At 41.8% G+C, this 18073-nt stretch overlaps 3 protein-coding genes across 3 annotated transcripts; 2 read left to right on the top strand and 1 right to left on the bottom strand.

Moving 5' to 3' along the window:
• Positions 1–1373: 1373 nt before the first annotated feature.
• Positions 1374–6862, bottom strand: LOC134442394 (proteasome subunit beta type-6-B like protein). The gene is made up of 6 exons (XM_063192567.1): positions 6725–6862; positions 6015–6085; positions 5793–5924; positions 2932–3061; positions 1977–2121; positions 1374–1596 (listed from the first exon to the last, which is right to left on the bottom strand). Exons 1-6 carry the CDS (start codon positions 6770–6772, stop codon positions 1469–1471), a joined length of 654 nt encoding a protein of 217 aa, XP_063048637.1. The 5' UTR covers positions 6773–6862; the 3' UTR covers positions 1374–1468.
• Positions 6863–6962: 100 nt separating this feature from the next.
• On the top strand, positions 6963–10544 carry LOC134442395 (proteasome subunit beta type-7-like). The gene is made up of 8 exons (XM_063192568.1): positions 6963–7024; positions 7252–7345; positions 7430–7527; positions 8117–8257; positions 8730–8845; positions 9265–9323; positions 9664–9815; positions 10087–10544. Exons 1-8 carry the CDS (start codon positions 6963–6965, stop codon positions 10196–10198), a joined length of 834 nt encoding a protein of 277 aa, XP_063048638.1. The 3' UTR covers positions 10199–10544.
• A 2752-nt stretch (positions 10545–13296) lies between these two features.
• Positions 13297–17261, top strand: LOC134442393 (proteasome subunit beta type-8-like). Its single transcript, XM_063192565.1, has 6 exons — positions 13297–13562; positions 14180–14321; positions 14478–14589; positions 15584–15713; positions 15867–16071; positions 17113–17261. The coding sequence occupies exons 1-6, from the start codon at positions 13419–13421 to the stop codon at positions 17199–17201; spliced, it is 822 nt and encodes a 273-aa protein (XP_063048635.1). The 5' UTR covers positions 13297–13418; the 3' UTR covers positions 17202–17261.
• Positions 17262–18073: the final 812 nt, after the last annotated feature.

The raw sequence follows: 18073 nt of genomic DNA, 5'->3' as shown, positions 1-18073 counted from the left end.
TGTAACCAATATCCTGAATATAAAGATTGTACGTAACTTTGGATAAAGCATCATGTAATGTAATGTAAAATGACTTGTGTGATGGAGGTCATCTTGCACCTCTTCGTCCCCCTCGGGGCGCGAACGTACAACCTCGTCAACTAGGCTACTTCGGTTTGACAATGGGAGGCACAATACGATACTGCTGGACTAAAGGACCAGTCCCCCAGCCCAACGGCATCGACACTGTATGAGGCTTTGGGAGGGAGGTTTACCAACGTTCCACGCCAACTCTGCTAGTTAGCCTCCGTTACACTCTCCCCCTTAAACCTCACTCCCAATCCGGGTCACAGTATCACTGTGACGGAGGTCATCTTGCACCTGTTCGTCCCCCTCGGGGCGCGAACGTGCGACCTCGTCAACTACATCGGTTCGGCAATGGGAGGCACAGTACGATACCGCTGGACTAAAGGACCAGTCCCCCAGCCCAACGGCATCGACACTGTATGAGGCTTTGGGAGGGAGGTTTACCAACGTTCCACGCCAACTCTGCTAGTTAGCCTCCGTTACACTTGGACTTGTCTCAGTCTCAGCCACTGGCCTTGCCAGGAGCGTGTCTATGTTCCCACAGCCCATTGGTCCCACATCACTAAGATTTGTTATATTATTTTTTAGGCTTATTGGTTCTCTTAGTTTACTTGGAAATGTGGGAACATGGAGTTGTAGAGCATAGGGCTTATATTTGAATAATTTCTTAAAGCTGTGGGAACATGGAGCAGCAGGAATAAGTTGGGAACATTTGGGCTGTGGGACCAATGGACTGTGGGAACATAGAGCTTACCCCGGCCTTGCCAAATACAGCGTTTGGTTACAGCCAAGTTTGTGTCTATTTCATGTAGAGTGGGGGTGTAAAACACAAGGCCCAATGGCCGAATGCAGCCCATCAGGTGGTTAAATACGGCCCTAGACTTGGAAAACTTGCTTGCCAAACTTTGGTTGCCACGTACAGTCAATGCTACTGAAATACCTGCTGAGAGCCACCTCGAGATGATTAACTAGCGATGCGATTCCGATATCATTTTGCATTTTGCAATTACGTAAGTGGTCTGGCCCACTTGCGACCATTGACTGTATGTGGCCCGAGCTGAAATTAGTTCTACAGACCTGATTTAGAGCATTGCCCACCAAAGCTTCTAGAGTGCAACTTGGTAACCAAACACATTACTACTTTATCTTTACACACGGCATATGCATGCCCTTCTGACATTAATCATTTACTAGGCTATATTACTTAGCCTTACTTGTAGTGCTGTCAAATAAAAAACAACATGAAAATGACAAGACTCACAAATGTATAGTCATATATATCTTTATTCTCTGAAGAATAAAAAAGACAATAAAATATGTATGTACAACACCAATTCTGTGGTGTTACTCAATGATAAATCTGAACTGAATGTAGGGAAATTCTTGCACCAAGATTCTATATCTATTCATCATGGAATTTGGGAAGCTTGTCTCCAGGAATGACCACATGTTCGACTTCATCTTCAGTGATCACAACCAGGTGTACCACTCCACCACTCACATTGTCCCTTCCTATGGCCAGAGCAATTGCTGAGAGAGAGAGAGATAGAGAGATAGAGAGAGAGAGAGAGAGAGAGAGAGAGAGAGAGAGATAATTATTATTATTACTGGTAAACAAAATAATGAAACTCTGGGATTGAAAATTGGAGATGCTAACGCATGACCGACAGTTCCGTTCCTTTTTTTTTTTTTAATCTCCAGTTTCTTTAGTCTATACTATGTACTTAGGACTTATGACTTCTTAACCAATATCAATGGGAAGTAAAGACAATGGTTCTTGAACAGTGACAGTGCCAGTGCACAAGGTGACCCATGGCACAGAATATGTACAATCTGTAAGGTAAACACTCCCATAAGGGATGCTAGGATCCAGGTGAAGTTAACACCACCCTCCCTCCCTCATATTTTACCATTGGTGGCAAACTGTAAGCACTCTTCTCGGCTCATGTCTGGCTTGTATTTGGCGTCCACGTAGCCATAGATGTAGGTGCTCCCCGACCCCCCGATAGTGAAGGGCTGACTAAGGAGCATCCCACCCAGCGACACAGTGTACACCTGTCAGGCCAAACAGACAAATAAAAACAGTGAGTACAATGAGTATTAAGACATTATATATTTATTTTGAATCTGCATCATGATCGGAAGAAACTGTAGCTGTAACAGCACAAGTATGGTTCTGAAGCACCACGTGACGAAAACTAACCATACCAACACACCAAACGTGACAACGGTGACGGAAGTAATTGCCTTTGTAGAGGAGCTGCTGATAAGAGGACCCCCCTTTCCAACCCTACTAACAACAGTGATTTGGGCGAAAAGAGGCGATTTGAGCGACAGTTTGTAGTTGAACTTCAATACTACATTAATGAGTTTTGAGGCAGTTTGGCAACAGCAGCAGCAGTCAATTGGAATATCCGAATGCTTGAATTCTGCTTGTAGCGGTCATATACTGCCCTACTTTCACTTTTGTCGCTCGTATCATTCTTCCTCTGAAAACAGTCCAGCGACACTTGGAAGCTTTTGTCTATTTTACTGTGTTCGTACCGTACGGTAAGAAGTTACCCTCTTTGTTTGCCCTACAGGTGGGAAGCGGAATTGACCCACATGCAGAAGCTGCCAAGACAGATGGGTCCACTCCTCCTAAGTTACTCAGCACAGTTATCACCCATAAAGGTGATAGGACAGAGTGAGAGCGGACAGGAAGTGATTTGGGTAGAGAGATGGTGTAGGGTTGAGAGATGAACCAGGCTGGACTCAAACCTGGGTCACCGTGGGCATGCAAGCACATTTATGCATGGGTGCCTTGGCTGAGTGTGCTGCACCACAGCAGTGCTGCAAGACCAAGTTTGTGGTGTCTATTCTCACCTGTGGGCCCTTCTTCCTGTCCCAGCCTGCGGTGATGAAGCCGGCCTGGAGTTCGTCCTTGTTGCTGTAGCAGAGCTCCTTCATGACCGAGGCAGCAGCCATCACCAGAGGAGGAGACTCCATCTGCACACTGACACAGACACACACGCACACACACACACACATACACACACACACACGCACATTTAGAGCAGAAAAAACATTTCTTCCATTTGTATTCCTCTGTTTTCAGTTGGTAGTAATGTTTGTATGTATGAATGTAACAGGTTCTATATGTCTTGAGAAACATTTCTTTCTACACATGGGTGGATTAAAGAATATGGATTGAAAGTGCTCCTGGGTGGATTTTCATGGTTGTATTCCTTTTTTTATTATTACCTCCGCCAGGAGGTTATGTGATCGCCTGGGTTTGTGTGTTGCCTGTGTTCGTCCTGCGCACCTTGTTTGTTCGCTGCTATTTCACAGCCGACCACAGGGTGCGCGAGAGGTAGTCTAACAACAGGGAGGGACTCTCTCCTTTGCCGCCGCCAGCTCAAGTGCATTTCACCTAAAAAGTTGCTCATCAGGAGGCAGCTTCTAGGTTACACCCTAGTTTAGGTTAACAAACAATCCTGTAAAATTAATAGGCCTACCGCTGCCAGAAATGTGCATTTTTTGCAGCGGTAATTGCACGTTTCACAATGCGGTTCCGAGATGGACAGTGACCACCCCTACATATCGGGTTGACAATGTTGTCTAATTAATCCGGCTACCGTCGGCAAAAATATGGAATGTATGCGTGTAAATTTAAATGCTGATCAAATTCATTACATCCACTTCATTACATGTACAGTTAACCCCAAGTTGTTTGAGAGATGCACAGGGACCAGACACCCCGACAGCATGCATAATGCCCGAGTAGGCTACACATCTCGACAGAACACCGGCGAATATTCCACTCGGGCATGCCTGTACCATTCAGCAACAATAAAGAACATGGAGGGACTCCCTGCGCCGTGGGACTCTCTCCTTTGCCGCGAGCTTCAACGCATTTCACTTAAAGGGGTATGCCACTATTTTGGGGCTTAATACAGTTAAAATCGTTGGCTGGGGTTTATACAGGTGGTAAGGTGTTTCATGTAGGCCGTTGCCTTGCTTTAAGACAAGTTAAAAGAGGGAATATGCCGCTAAGCTAGTGAAAGTCAATGGATCTGTGTAGCATTGTAGCATGCTAGACTTTCACTAGCTTAGCAACATGCTCCCTTTTAACTTGTCCTAAAGCAAGACAACGCTTAACATGAAAAATAAGACACTTCACCACCTTTATAAACCCCAGCCAACGGTTTTAACTGTATTAAGCCCCAAAATAGTGGCATACACCTTTTAATGTTGCCTACACCCTCGCTGAAGTTGACAAACAATTATGTCCAATTAATTAGGCCTACCGCTGTTAAAAACATGTGAAGTGCAATTTCGCAATGCTTTTTTTTGAGATGGACAGTGACCACGCCCGCAGATTTAGGTTGAACTAATTAAAATTAAATAGGCTACCGTTACCAAAAGTAGGCTAGGCCTATTGGATTTCTGACTGTGTCACAATGGTCAATTTCATTAGACGGCCTTTTCTACATGTAAAGTTAACCCCAAATTGTTTGCGAGATGGACAGGGACCAGACAGTCCGACAGCATGATGGCCGTGGACAGATAAGCAACGGTGAATAGTGATGTTCAATGAGGAATGCGGGGAAGGAAATGTGGCCTAAATGCGCTTTAGCCGACAGCGCCAAGACATGGCCATGAGGGTGCCTCGTAGGCAAAAAAAATAGGCTTATTCCCTTATGTGGCTGTTTAACCTATACATGTTGGTCAAAATCATTATGCTATCCCGTTCACTAATAGCCAACAGCTCTATTCGAGTGTGATCACAAATCTTTCTCAAAGCGGGCTGAGGTTTAGGCCTACCTAATGCGCACACCGCATAGCAAGGCTACACGGGACTGTTAAAATTGCACACTAAACAACGGTTTTGAGAGGGATGTGACACTTAATACTGACAATATGCTTTAATTCCACTTAACTGGTCTTCAAATTGTGAGATGAGATAGCCTAGCTGTGAAATTTTAAATGGTAATAGAGGCATGCAGCCAATCATCAAAAATGCATATAACAGTGTGAGCAATAGCCTATGTAGCAACTTCTGACCTTCAATAAGTGTATTTATAGCACAGTGCACAATATAGCAAAAGTTCACAATAGGCTATAGCATGACCAAGCACTTTGCCAATACCACAATCAGGTGAACTAAACAGACCACAGTTAATCAAGGACATGGTAGGCCTAATAATAAGAAAGATAGAATTTGGTTACAACTTCACTGTTAAATTCTCTGAACACACTAATGGTGTGTATAAACCTGCATAAATGACACCAAATCACTATACAAATGTTGTATGTGTCTAAAAACAAACTGAATGTCCTTGGCGGAGGTCTGCACACTCTGGGTGCATTTCTAGTTTATTATTTAAATAAATGACATTAAGTATACACTATGCCACCTATTACTTAACCCCTTTGCACAGAGCCTCTGTTATCACCTGTTAGTCCCCAAAATTACAATGTCCTAGTCTTAATATGTTACTTAAAGATCTCTGTAATGTCATAGCAATGTTCTTATGATGTAGTTTTAGTCTTCTCAGCAAAGATTGAACAGGCCCAACAGACGACAGGGCCATTTGCACAAGAAGTTGATGGTACCTTGGAGAAGAGTGTGGGAGAGTTCAGGTTGCCCCTTAGGTCCTGTGGGGCCCCTTGGCCTGGGCCCAGTAGGCCAGTGCATTAATCCACCCAACATGTTCCTATCTACGATGGCTGTGTGCACCAACCTGTGAAAAGACAGCTGGAACTTCGCCATTTTGGTAACTGCCTGTGCATCTGCTAAGGATCCGGCAATACAGCAGAAAACCCTGTCATGGACCTGGATAAGCTTGTTGATGGTTTTTGAAGACACATATGACCTGGGAAAGAAGGGAATGTAGCAGCAATAGTAAAAAAAATGTGTAGGCCTAGGTGTGTGGTTGAATGTGACTATTTTGATTTGGACCTACCCTCCCATAGATGCCCTGGAGTCAGAGCCAATGATGACACCTCCATTGAACTTGACAGCTAATATGGTGGTCTGGAATGGAAGGAATATGGTAGCCGCATAAATGTATGAATATAGAGTTGAGATAGGAGTCTTATTTAACGTCTTATTGAAAGCATTAGTACAAAAGTACATCAGTACAAAGTAGACAGTATGCCTAGCCTATAATAGAGAGTAGATAATGACCAATTCTGTTTTTAATGAAACAACAACAACAACAAAAGCAAAAACAAAAAACTGTCTGGGCAGTTCTAATTTGGACAGGATATAGGTTGCAGCACTTGGCAACATCACTAAATGCAGCTGTACAGCCAGTAACAACACCAGAGCATGTGATCATGATCCAAGGGCTGTTCGTCCACTGTGCGCAGTGGAAAGGCATACATTCATTCTTGTCAGACTTAAACAAAGAAAACACGGAATAAAAGTAAGAATGCGAAAGTGAAAGTAAAATGTCCTTTGTTTTAAGATATAGCTACCATGAAAAAGCAGGCTATGAATATGGTGTGAATTTGCAATGAATCTCGAATAGAGTTGGGTAGGCTACATGACCATGATATGCCATGAAAAAGGCTACATTTTTCAATATCGATGCACATGTGTATCTCATGTTGTAGTAACACCATGCCCCAATGCTACCAGTTTTTCTTTAAAAAAACATTTCCTACTTACCCCAGTGCTGACACCTTTTACGCTCGAATCTAACGTTTGTTTGTTCATTTTACTGACACAAAAACTGATTAGAACAACTTGATTAGAACACTGTTAATTCTAAACTCTCCATTCGATTTGAACCTCAAGGTTCGTCAAGAGAAGGTGCAGCGACCTCGCTTGATATCGGGAAGAAGTGCCGCGATGGATTAAGGAACCCAGCAGTCCGAACGGGGGAGTTGCCGATTTGCTCTGCAACATGGCACTGTCATGCATCTTTGAAACACCTGTATCAGGTTTTAACTTTGACAATTCTGCAAGGTATGTGACGTGTCGTTTTGTTGTGATGTTCAGTAGCCTATGGTATATCGTGATAAGAGTAATATTTTGAACAAAAGATCTATGCTATTGTTATGATATCGATATCAAAAGTGAAAGTGTGGGTTTTTTCATTGCGCGTATTTCTCGAGTTTTACGTTCATTAAGACATAATTGTGTGAAATGTGCCAGTGCCACTAATCTAATCACAGTCATCGCTTAATTTTCAGAAATGCCGGATTGGAGAATGTACTTGGAGATGGGAAGGTTAAGACCCCGAGACCTCTTAAAACGGGCACCACCATAGCTGGAGTTGTGTATAAGGTAGGCTAACTACAATGAATAACCTTAAGTTTGAAAGAGACCAAACATCTTCTTTGTGCAACATCTCTCATCTTGTCCTCAAAGGATGGAGTTGTCCTCGGAGCAGACACTAGAGCCACATCAAGTGAGGTGGTCGCTGACAAGATGTGCGCCAAGATCCATTACATCGCTCCAAATATATAGTAAGTGCACTTGGCTGACAATAGCCTACATTCCAAATGATAGTTGGCAGACTGGTGCCTCTGCCTCACATTCATCAATGCATATCTAATGGTTAGATAATTGGAATTGTAAGGTTGCAGGTTGACATCCCACTAATCACCTGCTGAAGAAGATGGCTTTCTTCGCTCTCTCACCTCGGCACCTAACCCCACGTCACCCGAGTGACTTTAACCGAAATGATACATCTTAATAATTGTAACATTGTATAACAAAGTATCCAAGTGTTACATTATTTTACATTAAACTAATACTTTCATCTAAATCAATTTCCATGCCGATGTGATATTATTTAGCGCAGCAATGTAGGGTCAGGTGTTTCACCCATGATTGAAGGGGTAGAGAGGGACACACTCTGATCACATTGCTGAGAGTGGGATTTGAACATGCAACCCCTGATATGCTGATATGAAGATTATCTCTCTGATCATTAGGCCACTAGACTAATTTTACGATCCCCTCAAACCAGGCTATGAGGCCACAGCCACAATGTCAAATCAAATGCCCCGGTGTCCCCAATGACATGTAAATGAAACGTAATGTGGTTTGCAGTTGTTGTGGTGCAGGAACAGCAGCGGACACAGAGAAGACCACAGACCTGCTCTCGTCCAACCTCACCATCTTCTCCATGAACAGTGGCAGGAACCCCCGCCTCTCCATGGCAGTTAACATCCTACAGGACATGCTCTTCAGGTAGGTATTAAATGATTAGCCTATTGGGTGATGAAAATCAACATGATGGCCATGCTGAAATCATACATGCATACAGCGACATTGCTGTTGTGTTTAATATAGTGAGTCACACCATCATGATGTTAATGATTCGATTACAGTACATCTCTGTGTGATTTTGTTTCATTTTTTTAGTTATTGTTGTGATGAGCCAAGGTATAAGCAGTTCGGATGCAGATTGCAATGACTACTTTTGATGGGATCCATATTTATCTAGAATATACTGTAAATAGGATCCATATTTATTTCAAATATAAATGAATACTGCTACTAATCAATTTATGCTTATATCATATGAAAGCATTGCAAAGTATGTCCATCCTCCCCTCAACCCCCCTACAGTACCGTGACCCACAGTCCATATGCCTAACTGTGTTATAAACTTTATATTTTCATGTTTTTGTATTTTGCTCATTTTAATGCCTACTTTTAGGTATAGGGGACAGATTGGGGCTCATCTCATCCTGGGTGGGGTTGACTGCACAGGCAACCATCTCTACACAGTTGGACCATATGGGGACATGGACAAAGTGCCTTATTTGGCCATGGGTGAGTACCATACAGATAATTAAATGGCTATAACCTTTTGGTGTACTCAGAGGTGTCAAAGGTTAAGTGGAGGTTAAGAAAAAACCCACAGTTTCTTTAGAAATTCCAAGATTAGCTGATTCCAAGCTACTTCAATGATATTTGCGGCAGCGTTTTTTATTATTGTTATTATTATTTTACTTTTTGGTAAGATTTAATTTCAATGTGTCACTGTTACAGTGGTGCTTTCTCGTTATGGGCAGAATAACCGGTGTAACGACTTTGTAATATAATGTGCTAATGTTGTACTTACAACATGAAATTACTACACCTTAACCTTTGACATATCTGGTCATACTTATTTTAAGTTCACATACAGTAATGGAGGCTATAGGTACTAGTTGATATGATTCATTCTGTAATTGGTCTGTGTACCGTAGGGTCTGGAGACCTGGCTGCTATGGGGATACTGGAGGACAGGTTCAAACCCAATATGGAGGTAAGTGATCATTCAATGGGGTAATAATGCAATAGTAATCAGTATCCCTTACCATGGGGCTGTTGTATGTGTTTAACTTGTCAATTAATCCCCTATATTGGGATTATGCAATGGCCATTATCATGACATCTTATACTATATGATTTCAAGGTGATTTGTGTATGGTGATATAGTATAAGTATCTTCTTCAGTAACAGTATCTTCTGTAAGTATCTGTGGCTGATACAATATTTCACAAAGATTTTCACGAAAGATTTTCTACAGCTCGGGATGAATTTAAACAGAAGACCATGCATCAATGCCTCACCGTTTCTCCCTTCAACACATTTCCTTCTCTTAGATTGAGGATGCCAAGACATTGGTGCGCGATGCCATCCATGCCGGCATTATGAGCGACCTCGGCTCTGGCAACAACATAGACATCTGTGTCATCACCCGAGATGGCGTGGACTACATAAGACCCTACCAAGAATCTGAATTTCAAGAGAAGAGGTGATACTGAGTATGATACATCAGTGGTGTCTCATTTTATTTGTATAGTATCAGTTTCCATTAGTACAATACTGTGTTCTTTGCACACTGTTCACATTTCATAGTTTATCCGAGTGTTCACAAGCTCTCATAAACACATACATATACAGTATACATACAGCGTACACAACACACACACACAATACAACACATACTGTACATACATACATATAGGCCTACTGTACATACACACACACAAACATATCAACTGTATGTCCTCTGTTTACTTTAGGCAAAGGAAATACAAGTACAGGCCAGGCACAACTCCTGTGCTCACAGAGAAGGTGATTCACCTTGAAGTAGAGCTGGTGGAGGAGACCGTACAGAAGATGGAAACAGCCTAACAATCAACCGTCTCTAATGCCCATTGACAGTACTAATGCCCAAGCTCACCATATATGTGTATTAGATAGATACTGTATGTCATTACTCATTAGCAACTTCATCTATTTTTAAATAGCCCATTTTATTGCAAATAGATGGGTGCTTTGTTTCAATTATCCACACTAAACTAAAATCTTTCGGATGAAATGGCATACTGCATATTAATGGCCCCTTTGGGAAACTTAATTATTTGACTTCTACTACAAATATCAAAGGCCTACAGAACAATTCAAAATGTCCAATACGGTAACCTTTTTTAAAATAAAAACTTTTTTGTCATTAAAACTGTTAAAATGTGAATATTAATGCTGCCAAGTGTCTTCTTTGACAAGATATACAGCGTGGAAGAAGGATATCTGTGCTTAAGCCATTGTGAAGCTCATGGTCGGCTGATGCCCTCGACGATGGGGACTGTCCTCGACCATGATGGGCATGACCAAAGGCTGGAGCACAGACATCAGCTTCTCCCAAGTGCAACCCCTGAGAGTTTTAAGGACAACCTCCTTGTCGCTGCTGCTCACATTAAGGAGACCTTCGCTTCAACATATACGATGTATTAAAGGGGTATGCCACTATTTTGGGGCTTAATACAGTTAAAATCGTTGGCAAGGGTTTATAAAGGTGGTAAAGTGCTTAGCTTAGCGACATATTACCTCTTTTAACTTGTNTTAAAGCAAGACAACGNTTAACTTGAAAAATAAGACTCTTTACCGCCTTTATAAACCCCAGCCAACGATTTTAACTGTATTAAGCCCCAAAATAGTGGCATACCCCTTTAATTTAGGCTTATTGATATGACTGAAAATGAAAGATCACTTCAACCAGAATCCCCATTGTTTATTTGTTGCATCCCCAGTAGCTGTGGCAATGCCACAGCTTTTCTTCCTGGGGTCCTTTTCTTCAATAAAATCAGTTCATCATAGTATTAAAAATTAGGCCTACATCTGGAGATCATACAAAAAAACAATACAATAACAAATTACAATAGGCAATAAGCAAAATACCAAAAATACATTCAAATTACACAATTTAATACAGCCTGCTAATAAATATAAATGTATCAATATAACTATCTACCTTCCTAAAAAGAACTCTTTCCTAAAAATATCTTGACTTGTTTTTTAAAACTGGCTTTAGAACTAATTTGTGTGATAAAGGTTGGCATACTGTTCCATGCAGTGATCGCTCTGTATCCCACTGTTCTTTGTAGGGCATTGGTATTTGCACAGGGTACTACAAATGTCCCTGTCGTTGCAGACCTTGTATTATAAATATGGGAGTTAGACTTTTACAGAATCTGCTATATTGTTTCAGAGGAGTTTTATTATTCAATATTGCCCATGTTGAGGTCAATAAAGAGGCCATTAATTTATCCTCAACTTTTAGCCAGTGTAAAGAAGAGTGCATATGTGTAATGCTGGTATATTGTGAGCATTGGAGAATTAGTCTTGCTGCCTTGTTTTGCACTACCTGAAGTTTGGCTAGATGTGTTCTACATGCATTAGGTAAGGGTTAACGTTCGGCGAGAAGGTCGCTACCGTGGAATAGCAGCACGACAGAGAGAATCTTTAGACCCCGACGCGGAGCGGAGGGGTCTTGTTCTCTCTGAAGTGCTGCTATTCCACAAAGCGACCGACTCGCTTATTATATGGATATACTTAAATGATTCACACATGGCGGGGACATTTCTTTAGACCTATTTAATGTTAAGATTGTTGCTGCGCAAAACAAAACAGTGCCGTTGTGGAACACTGCTAGGCAACAGCTAGGTAGGCTAGCCAGGACAACAGGTGTTGTCTATCACAGCAGCTGATTAGAGTGACAAAAGACCGGACCCCCTGCGGAGTGATGAAACATTCGCTTTAGCCACTGACTTGTATACAGTGGCTTTAGCAGTGAACGTCTTGTTGCCATTGACAGCGGTAGCCAGGACAAAGGGTGCTGTCTATCACAGCAGCTGATTAGAGTCTTGTTGAAAAGTCGCTTTAGCAGTGAAAAGTCTTGTTGCCATTGACAGCGGTCTGTTATAGACCAACCCGTCCGTTATTGAAAAATAACAGACGTCCACTCCGAACGTTGGGGAGCCCCGTTGAAATGAATGGAGCATTCGACAGATGACGTCACAACCATATAATAAACCATATTATTAACAGTCCTCCATCTGACTCAGAATCAAGGCACTTATTACACTTTTCATTAATTCTTGTGGCACAACTCATTTTATCCACTATTTTATTATTTGTTTTGACCATGTCAATCTACTGTCTAAAATTACACCCAGTAGTTTTGTTTCCTTTACTTGTTCAATAGGTATTTTGTTTATAGAGAGCTGAATCACTGGGTATTTTTTTTAAAGAATAATTCGATCCTTTTTGTTTTAGCTAGACAAGTTTGTTCTGTTTCACCCAAGCTTCCACTTTTTGTAACATATAATTTAATACCATTGGACTACCCCATCCCCGCCCCTATGGACAGGACTATAGGGAAAACACGGCACTATTAGGCCTACTGCCACCTTACTGCAGTTGTAAGAAGTCGGTGTAGTAGCTAGGCCTATTTTTTAACACTAACATCCTGCATCGTGCAGTTCATTTTACATAGTTAATTCAAATCTTAGAGAGAGCCAGCACTATGAGTTGAATGAACTCTGCAACTTTTACTGTGTAGGTCCCACTAAAATAGCCAACTGATGTTTCCCCATTTAAGGTCTACTTCCAAGTATCAAGCTTGTAGGCTAATGGTCGTCTTAAATCCCAAATGACTGTTAGGTGATAAAGGGTTGACATACAAATAGCGCCTTTTCTCGTCTCTCACCAAAGACGCACGCAACCTGAAGTCATGCCTTCTACCTCAAAACAGATGACGCAGAGCAACAGATCTGGTCATTGGTCTAATTGACGAAGGCACATTTTGGACATTTAGTTTCAGTTGTTTCTGAAAAGTATTTTCCTGTGAACATTTACTTTTACAAATTACATGCAGATTCATTTCCTTTGGAATGAGATTTTATCGAAAAGAAAAAAAAGGGTGTTTGCCACATTGTTTCGCAAACTCGAAAGCGCGCTTTCGTTTCACTTTCGATAGGCTTGCCAGGAAGAAATTCTTTGTTCAGCAGTAGACATTCGAGCTCCATGATTTTTTCGGTTAATTGAGGTTCTCTCATTTACGCGCTCTATCATCATGGCACTTCAAAACATCTGTGGCTTGAAGTCTCACTCCGGGCAAGGGGTTTTCGGTACCATGACGTCGCAACATCCAAGCAGAATAGACCATTTTACGTTTGGGTCTAAATGTCAAGAATTTGCCTTACCTGTTGGAGCAGACGTAAGTATTCAGTCGTCGCTTATGGATAATGGGTAGGCTTTTATGATTCTGATTAGGCCTATAGATCCTAGTGAATATATGAATAGTAGGCCTATGAATTGACATTGTCTGGTGTTCCACTGTGTTAGGTAAGAGGGTTTGATTGACAGGTAGCATTCTGCTTGGAAAAGAAAGGCAGTGTGGGAGACGTGGCCAAGAACAAGTAATAAAACAAAACCTACCATAGGCATACGGTAGTTTCTTTCCAACTTCACTGAGTAACTGGTAAACTACAGATGCTGCAGGGCAGGGGTGGACAATTGTTTGGCCCGAGGACCACATTGAGTTTTGAACATGAAACGGGTCTAGAACATGACCTGATGATGAAATGACTGCGAGGCGCATCGCATGTGGCCCGCAGGTCCGAGTTTGCCCATCTGTCAGAGTGATGTATTTGATTCTGCGCAGGTTGGATACAGCAGGTTTCTTTATAAAAATAATCTTTATAAAAAAATTCTTCTGTAACAACATGGCCACCACAGTGGGTACAATGGAGTAACTGCTGTAACCTCTATGTAATATAGTAGTGTGTTGTAGGCCTACTCATGAGAAATATGATAAAACCTTGTGCTCTGCAGCCCGTTGGATTTTTGAAGGCATGCAGTGGTGAAAATGGCGTGTCCATAGACCTGAATCATGGAACCACGACTTTGGCTTTCAAGTTCCGCCATGGTGTTATAGTTGCTGTTGACTCCAGGGCATCTGCTGGTGACTACATAGGTAGGTAACATAGTAGTCCTTAAATGCACAACTCCTGCAACCTCAATCTCTTACTGTTATTATCTTATAGCACACTCTCACTTGCTCACCATTACACTGCTATCCACATAATTACAATGGACATTACTGAAGTCATTCCCTATATATCTTTTGCAGCTTCTAAGTATGCTAACAAGGTGATCGAGATAAACCCTTACCTCTTGGGGACCATGTCCGGCAGCGCTGCAGACTGCCAGTACTGGGAGAGACTCCTGGCCAAGGAGTGCAGGTATGTCCCAGCATCCTATGGACATATGGCGCTCCCATGCTCTGTCATCCTGTTATCTGCACTGATGGGAAGTAGCCATATATCGTATATGTGGCGCCTCCATGTTCTGGGACTCTGTTATCTGCATTCTGCAATGATGTGTGAAGTATAGGCTATTATATCATGGTGTCTGCACTAATGTTGGGGGTTTTCAACACCAATCCGATTTATGCTGTGTCAGGGCTTCCCTGGCTGTCAGGCATGCCCACCAGGGAAGGGGGAGAGTAGCCTGTGTGGTTTAGGCTTACAGTACTTAGGTTTGTTTGAGGTCTAAACTTGTAATAGCAAAATGCTGAGCTTGTAAAGATAAAATACTGCAATTGTACTCATATTTACGCAAGTCACAATTTTTGTCATTCCCAGAACCTGTGAAGATTTAGTTTGCAGGTGGCCTAATCAAGAATGATTTACAAATAAGTCAAGTCAAGTCAAGTCGGTTTTATTGTCAATTTCTTTACATGCACTGGTCATACAAAGAATTTGAAATAATTAAGTACAGCAGGGTCAGGGGTGTGGGTCATGGGGTTACCTGCCTTGGTGAAGGGCCATATGTGTTTTACCACTAGAGCCTGTGGCAAGCCTATGCCCCAAACCATAAAAGCATCCCATTAACCATTATGGCACATCTGACAGTTTGAATTTGAATATACTTGAAATTCCTAATAATTAAATCAAGTCATTTATAATTTATTCAAGGCAGATTATTTCATATGTAGCCTTTTAGTGAAGCTGGTCCTGTTGATCGGAGCATTCACTGTTTGCAGACAAAAAAAACCTAACGGCATTGCTATAAGGATGGGTCAGTAGCATTCTGGTAACAACAGGCTTATAACAGAGGCTCTGTTTTAAGGGAATAATTATTGTAGCCTGCTGTATTATTATTTCACAAACAATTCAACTTTTTACTCTTAGATTGACTAAATGGCAATAAGAAACATGTTTTTCTGTCTTTCAGGCTCTACAAGCTCCGTAATAAGGAGAGGATCTCAGTGTCTTCTGCCTCTAAGCTGCTCTGCAACATGATGCTGGGGTACCGGGGCATGGGTCTGTCTGTGGGCAGCATGATCTGTGGATGGGACAAACAGGTATCTGTGTGTGTGTGTGTGTGTGTGTGTGTGTGTGTGTGTGTGTTTTATTAAGCATATCACCAGTTGCAGCGCTCATTCAATGAATAACATATTACATTCACAAACCACCACTAACTGCACCATTTTGTGTGTGTGTTTTTGTGTCCATAGGGCCCAGGTCTGTACTACGTGGATGACAATGGCACCCGTCTCTCTGGCCGCATGTTCTCCACCGGCTGTGGAAACGGCTATGCATACGGTGTGGTGGACAGCGGCTACCGCGAGGACATGACTGTAGAGGAGGCCTACGAGCTTGGCCTGCGTGGCATTACCCATGCCACACACAGAGATGCCTACTCCGGGGGAGTGGTGAACAGTAAGTGTATACATACTGTAGGTTCATTATATGGAAAGGTGACTTTTGTAAAACGTTGCTGCTTGTAGGAAGCTTAGTCAATCATCGTATCATCCAATCATATACAGTCAAGAGTAAATCAACATATTCTAGCTCCAAGATGTAGCCACTTCAAAGGAGGACAACAGAGGCAGTAGATATAGTTTTCAGTAGTTCCCATTTATTGATCATTCCCTCTCGTAAGTTAAAACAGGCAAATGGATGTCATGAATGTCATTACCCAAAACAACTAACTGATATTATAATGGCACTAAAGTAGACACACACTAGTTACACATGTCTGATCGCTGTTAAAATATCCTCAGATCTGATTAAACTCAGCGAAACCTTAAAACCCTGGTCAAACATTCCATCCCATTTTAAAGGGACACTGTGTGAGATTTTTAGTTGTTTATTTCCTGAATTCATGCTGCCCATTCACTAATGTTACCTATTTCATGGATACTTACCACCACCATCAAATTTTAAGTATTCATTATGACTGGAAAAATCACACTTTTCATACATGAAAAGGGGGATCTTCTTCATGGTCCGCCATTTTGAATTTCCAAAAATAGCGATTTTTAGCAGCAAAAGTGACTGTACTTGGATCATACTAGAAAGTATTTGTTTATAACTTAGTAAACTTTCATGTTAAGATCAAATTTGGCAATAGGCAGCCCAGTTTCAACGAGCAGCATAGTTGCAGTACCTTTTTTGACCATTTCCTGCACAGTGTACCTTTAAGAACTGCCCTATGTAATCCCTTTATTATTCCTGCCCAGACACCTCCCCACAAAAAAAACATCACAAAAGTGATAGGCATACTCAGATACTACAACATTAACACGTCCAGGCACACATGCACGTTCACACACACAGACATGGACATAGATGGGAACACAGGGAAAACATAACACACTGTGTAGTTCAGTCCAAGTGGCCTGAGCACTACAATATTAATGCTATGGATTCTTCCTTATAGCTGTGTGTATTAATATTATTTTCTATTTGTTTGTGTAGTGTACCACATGCAGGAAGAGGGCTGGATTAAGGTGTGCCAGGAGGATGTTTCAGAGCTCATCCATCGCTACAAGAAGGGGATGTTCTAAATGAACTGAAATACTGTATAACAATTCAATAAAATTGGTCAAACCAGAAAATTGGTCACTCTCATTGTCATCCTATGACATTCAATGTGATGGTAGAAGTTATTAAATGGAATCTAGCTTTAGGATATTTTTTAATGTTTACACTGTGCAGTCTACTTGTGGCAAGAACACACACTTAACGTTTTTTTTTGGATGCATGCTTGTCATGGAGGAAAAGAGAAAGCAATTTCACACTACAGATAAAAAAGAGATGGCATACAGTATGTTTGCCCATTATGTTGTTGGTGTACTGAAACCATTCTTATAGTGTTTTTTTGAACAAACGCTCCATTGGCCTCATCACAAGCCTCCCAACGCCCCCATGACCCCAGCATAAGCCTGACACCCCCCCACCCTGGCATTGAAAAACCAAATGGACTAATGCCCCCCAGTGGCAACAAACCACCGCCCCCGCTTAGCTGTATCCTTCTCAATGCCCCCCTAAAGCTACCCACGACCGTTGAGAAACACTATTGTAAACACTCAAAATTAACTGCCAGTGAAAGTTCTGTCTATTTCTCTCTCACTGTGCTCCTCCAAGCCATCCCTCTGTTTTAGGCCCCCTTCATCCAGTTCGAAATTTGTTTTGCTGAATTTTCTTTCTTTACTAAGTCACTGTCATGAACAAACATTTGTTATCCATGAAAAGAAGCCTTGGAACAGTATAGTCAGCTGTCAAGCTTTATAGGAGCTGAGACTGAGCAAACGCTTGACGACAGAGACTAAAATTGAGCAAACGCTTTCATTTAATTTCCATGGACTTTTATAGTTTTGGACTGTCTGTTTAGGGCCTTCCTTCACTCTCGTCCATATAATGTACAAACCCCAACTCC

The sequence above is a fragment of the Engraulis encrasicolus genome, unplaced genomic scaffold (genome assembly GCF_034702125.1).
Source record: "Engraulis encrasicolus isolate BLACKSEA-1 unplaced genomic scaffold, IST_EnEncr_1.0 scaffold_150_np1212, whole genome shotgun sequence".
In the NCBI taxonomy this organism is placed as follows: Eukaryota; Metazoa; Chordata; class Actinopteri; order Clupeiformes; family Engraulidae; genus Engraulis; species Engraulis encrasicolus.
The sequence above is the reverse complement of the archived record's forward strand: the minus strand, read 5'-3'. Positions and strand labels throughout refer to the sequence as shown.

What these genes read in the sequence shown, in the direction of transcription:
- LOC134442394 (XM_063192567.1), bottom strand. Translation starts at nt 6,772, where the DNA reads ATGAACAAACAAACGTTAGATTCGAGCGTAAAAGGTGTCAGCACTGGG. An exon ending in TCCAGGGCATCTATGGGAGG is followed by an intron (nt 5,925 to 6,014) that starts GTAGGTCCAAAT and finishes CTTCTTTCCCAG; the next exon opens with GTCATATGTGTCTTCAAAAA. An exon ending in CTTACAGTTTGCCACCAATG is followed by an intron (nt 1,597 to 1,976) that starts GTAAAATATGAG and finishes TCTCTCTCTCAG; the next exon opens with CAATTGCTCTGGCCATAGGA.
- LOC134442395 (XM_063192568.1), top strand. Translation starts at nt 6,963, where the DNA reads ATGGCACTGTCATGCATCTTTGAAACACCTGTATCAGGTTTTAACTTT. An exon ending in AACTTTGACAATTCTGCAAG is followed by an intron (nt 7,025 to 7,251) that starts GTATGTGACGTG and finishes CTTAATTTTCAG; the next exon opens with AAATGCCGGATTGGAGAATG. An exon ending in TAGCTGGAGTTGTGTATAAG is followed by an intron (nt 7,346 to 7,429) that starts GTAGGCTAACTA and finishes TTGTCCTCAAAG; the next exon opens with GATGGAGTTGTCCTCGGAGC.
- LOC134442393 (XM_063192565.1), top strand. Translation starts at nt 13,419, where the DNA reads ATGGCACTTCAAAACATCTGTGGCTTGAAGTCTCACTCCGGGCAAGGG. An exon ending in CCTTACCTGTTGGAGCAGAC is followed by an intron (nt 13,563 to 14,179) that starts GTAAGTATTCAG and finishes TGTGCTCTGCAG; the next exon opens with CCCGTTGGATTTTTGAAGGC. An exon ending in ATCTGCTGGTGACTACATAG is followed by an intron (nt 14,322 to 14,477) that starts GTAGGTAACATA and finishes TATCTTTTGCAG; the next exon opens with CTTCTAAGTATGCTAACAAG.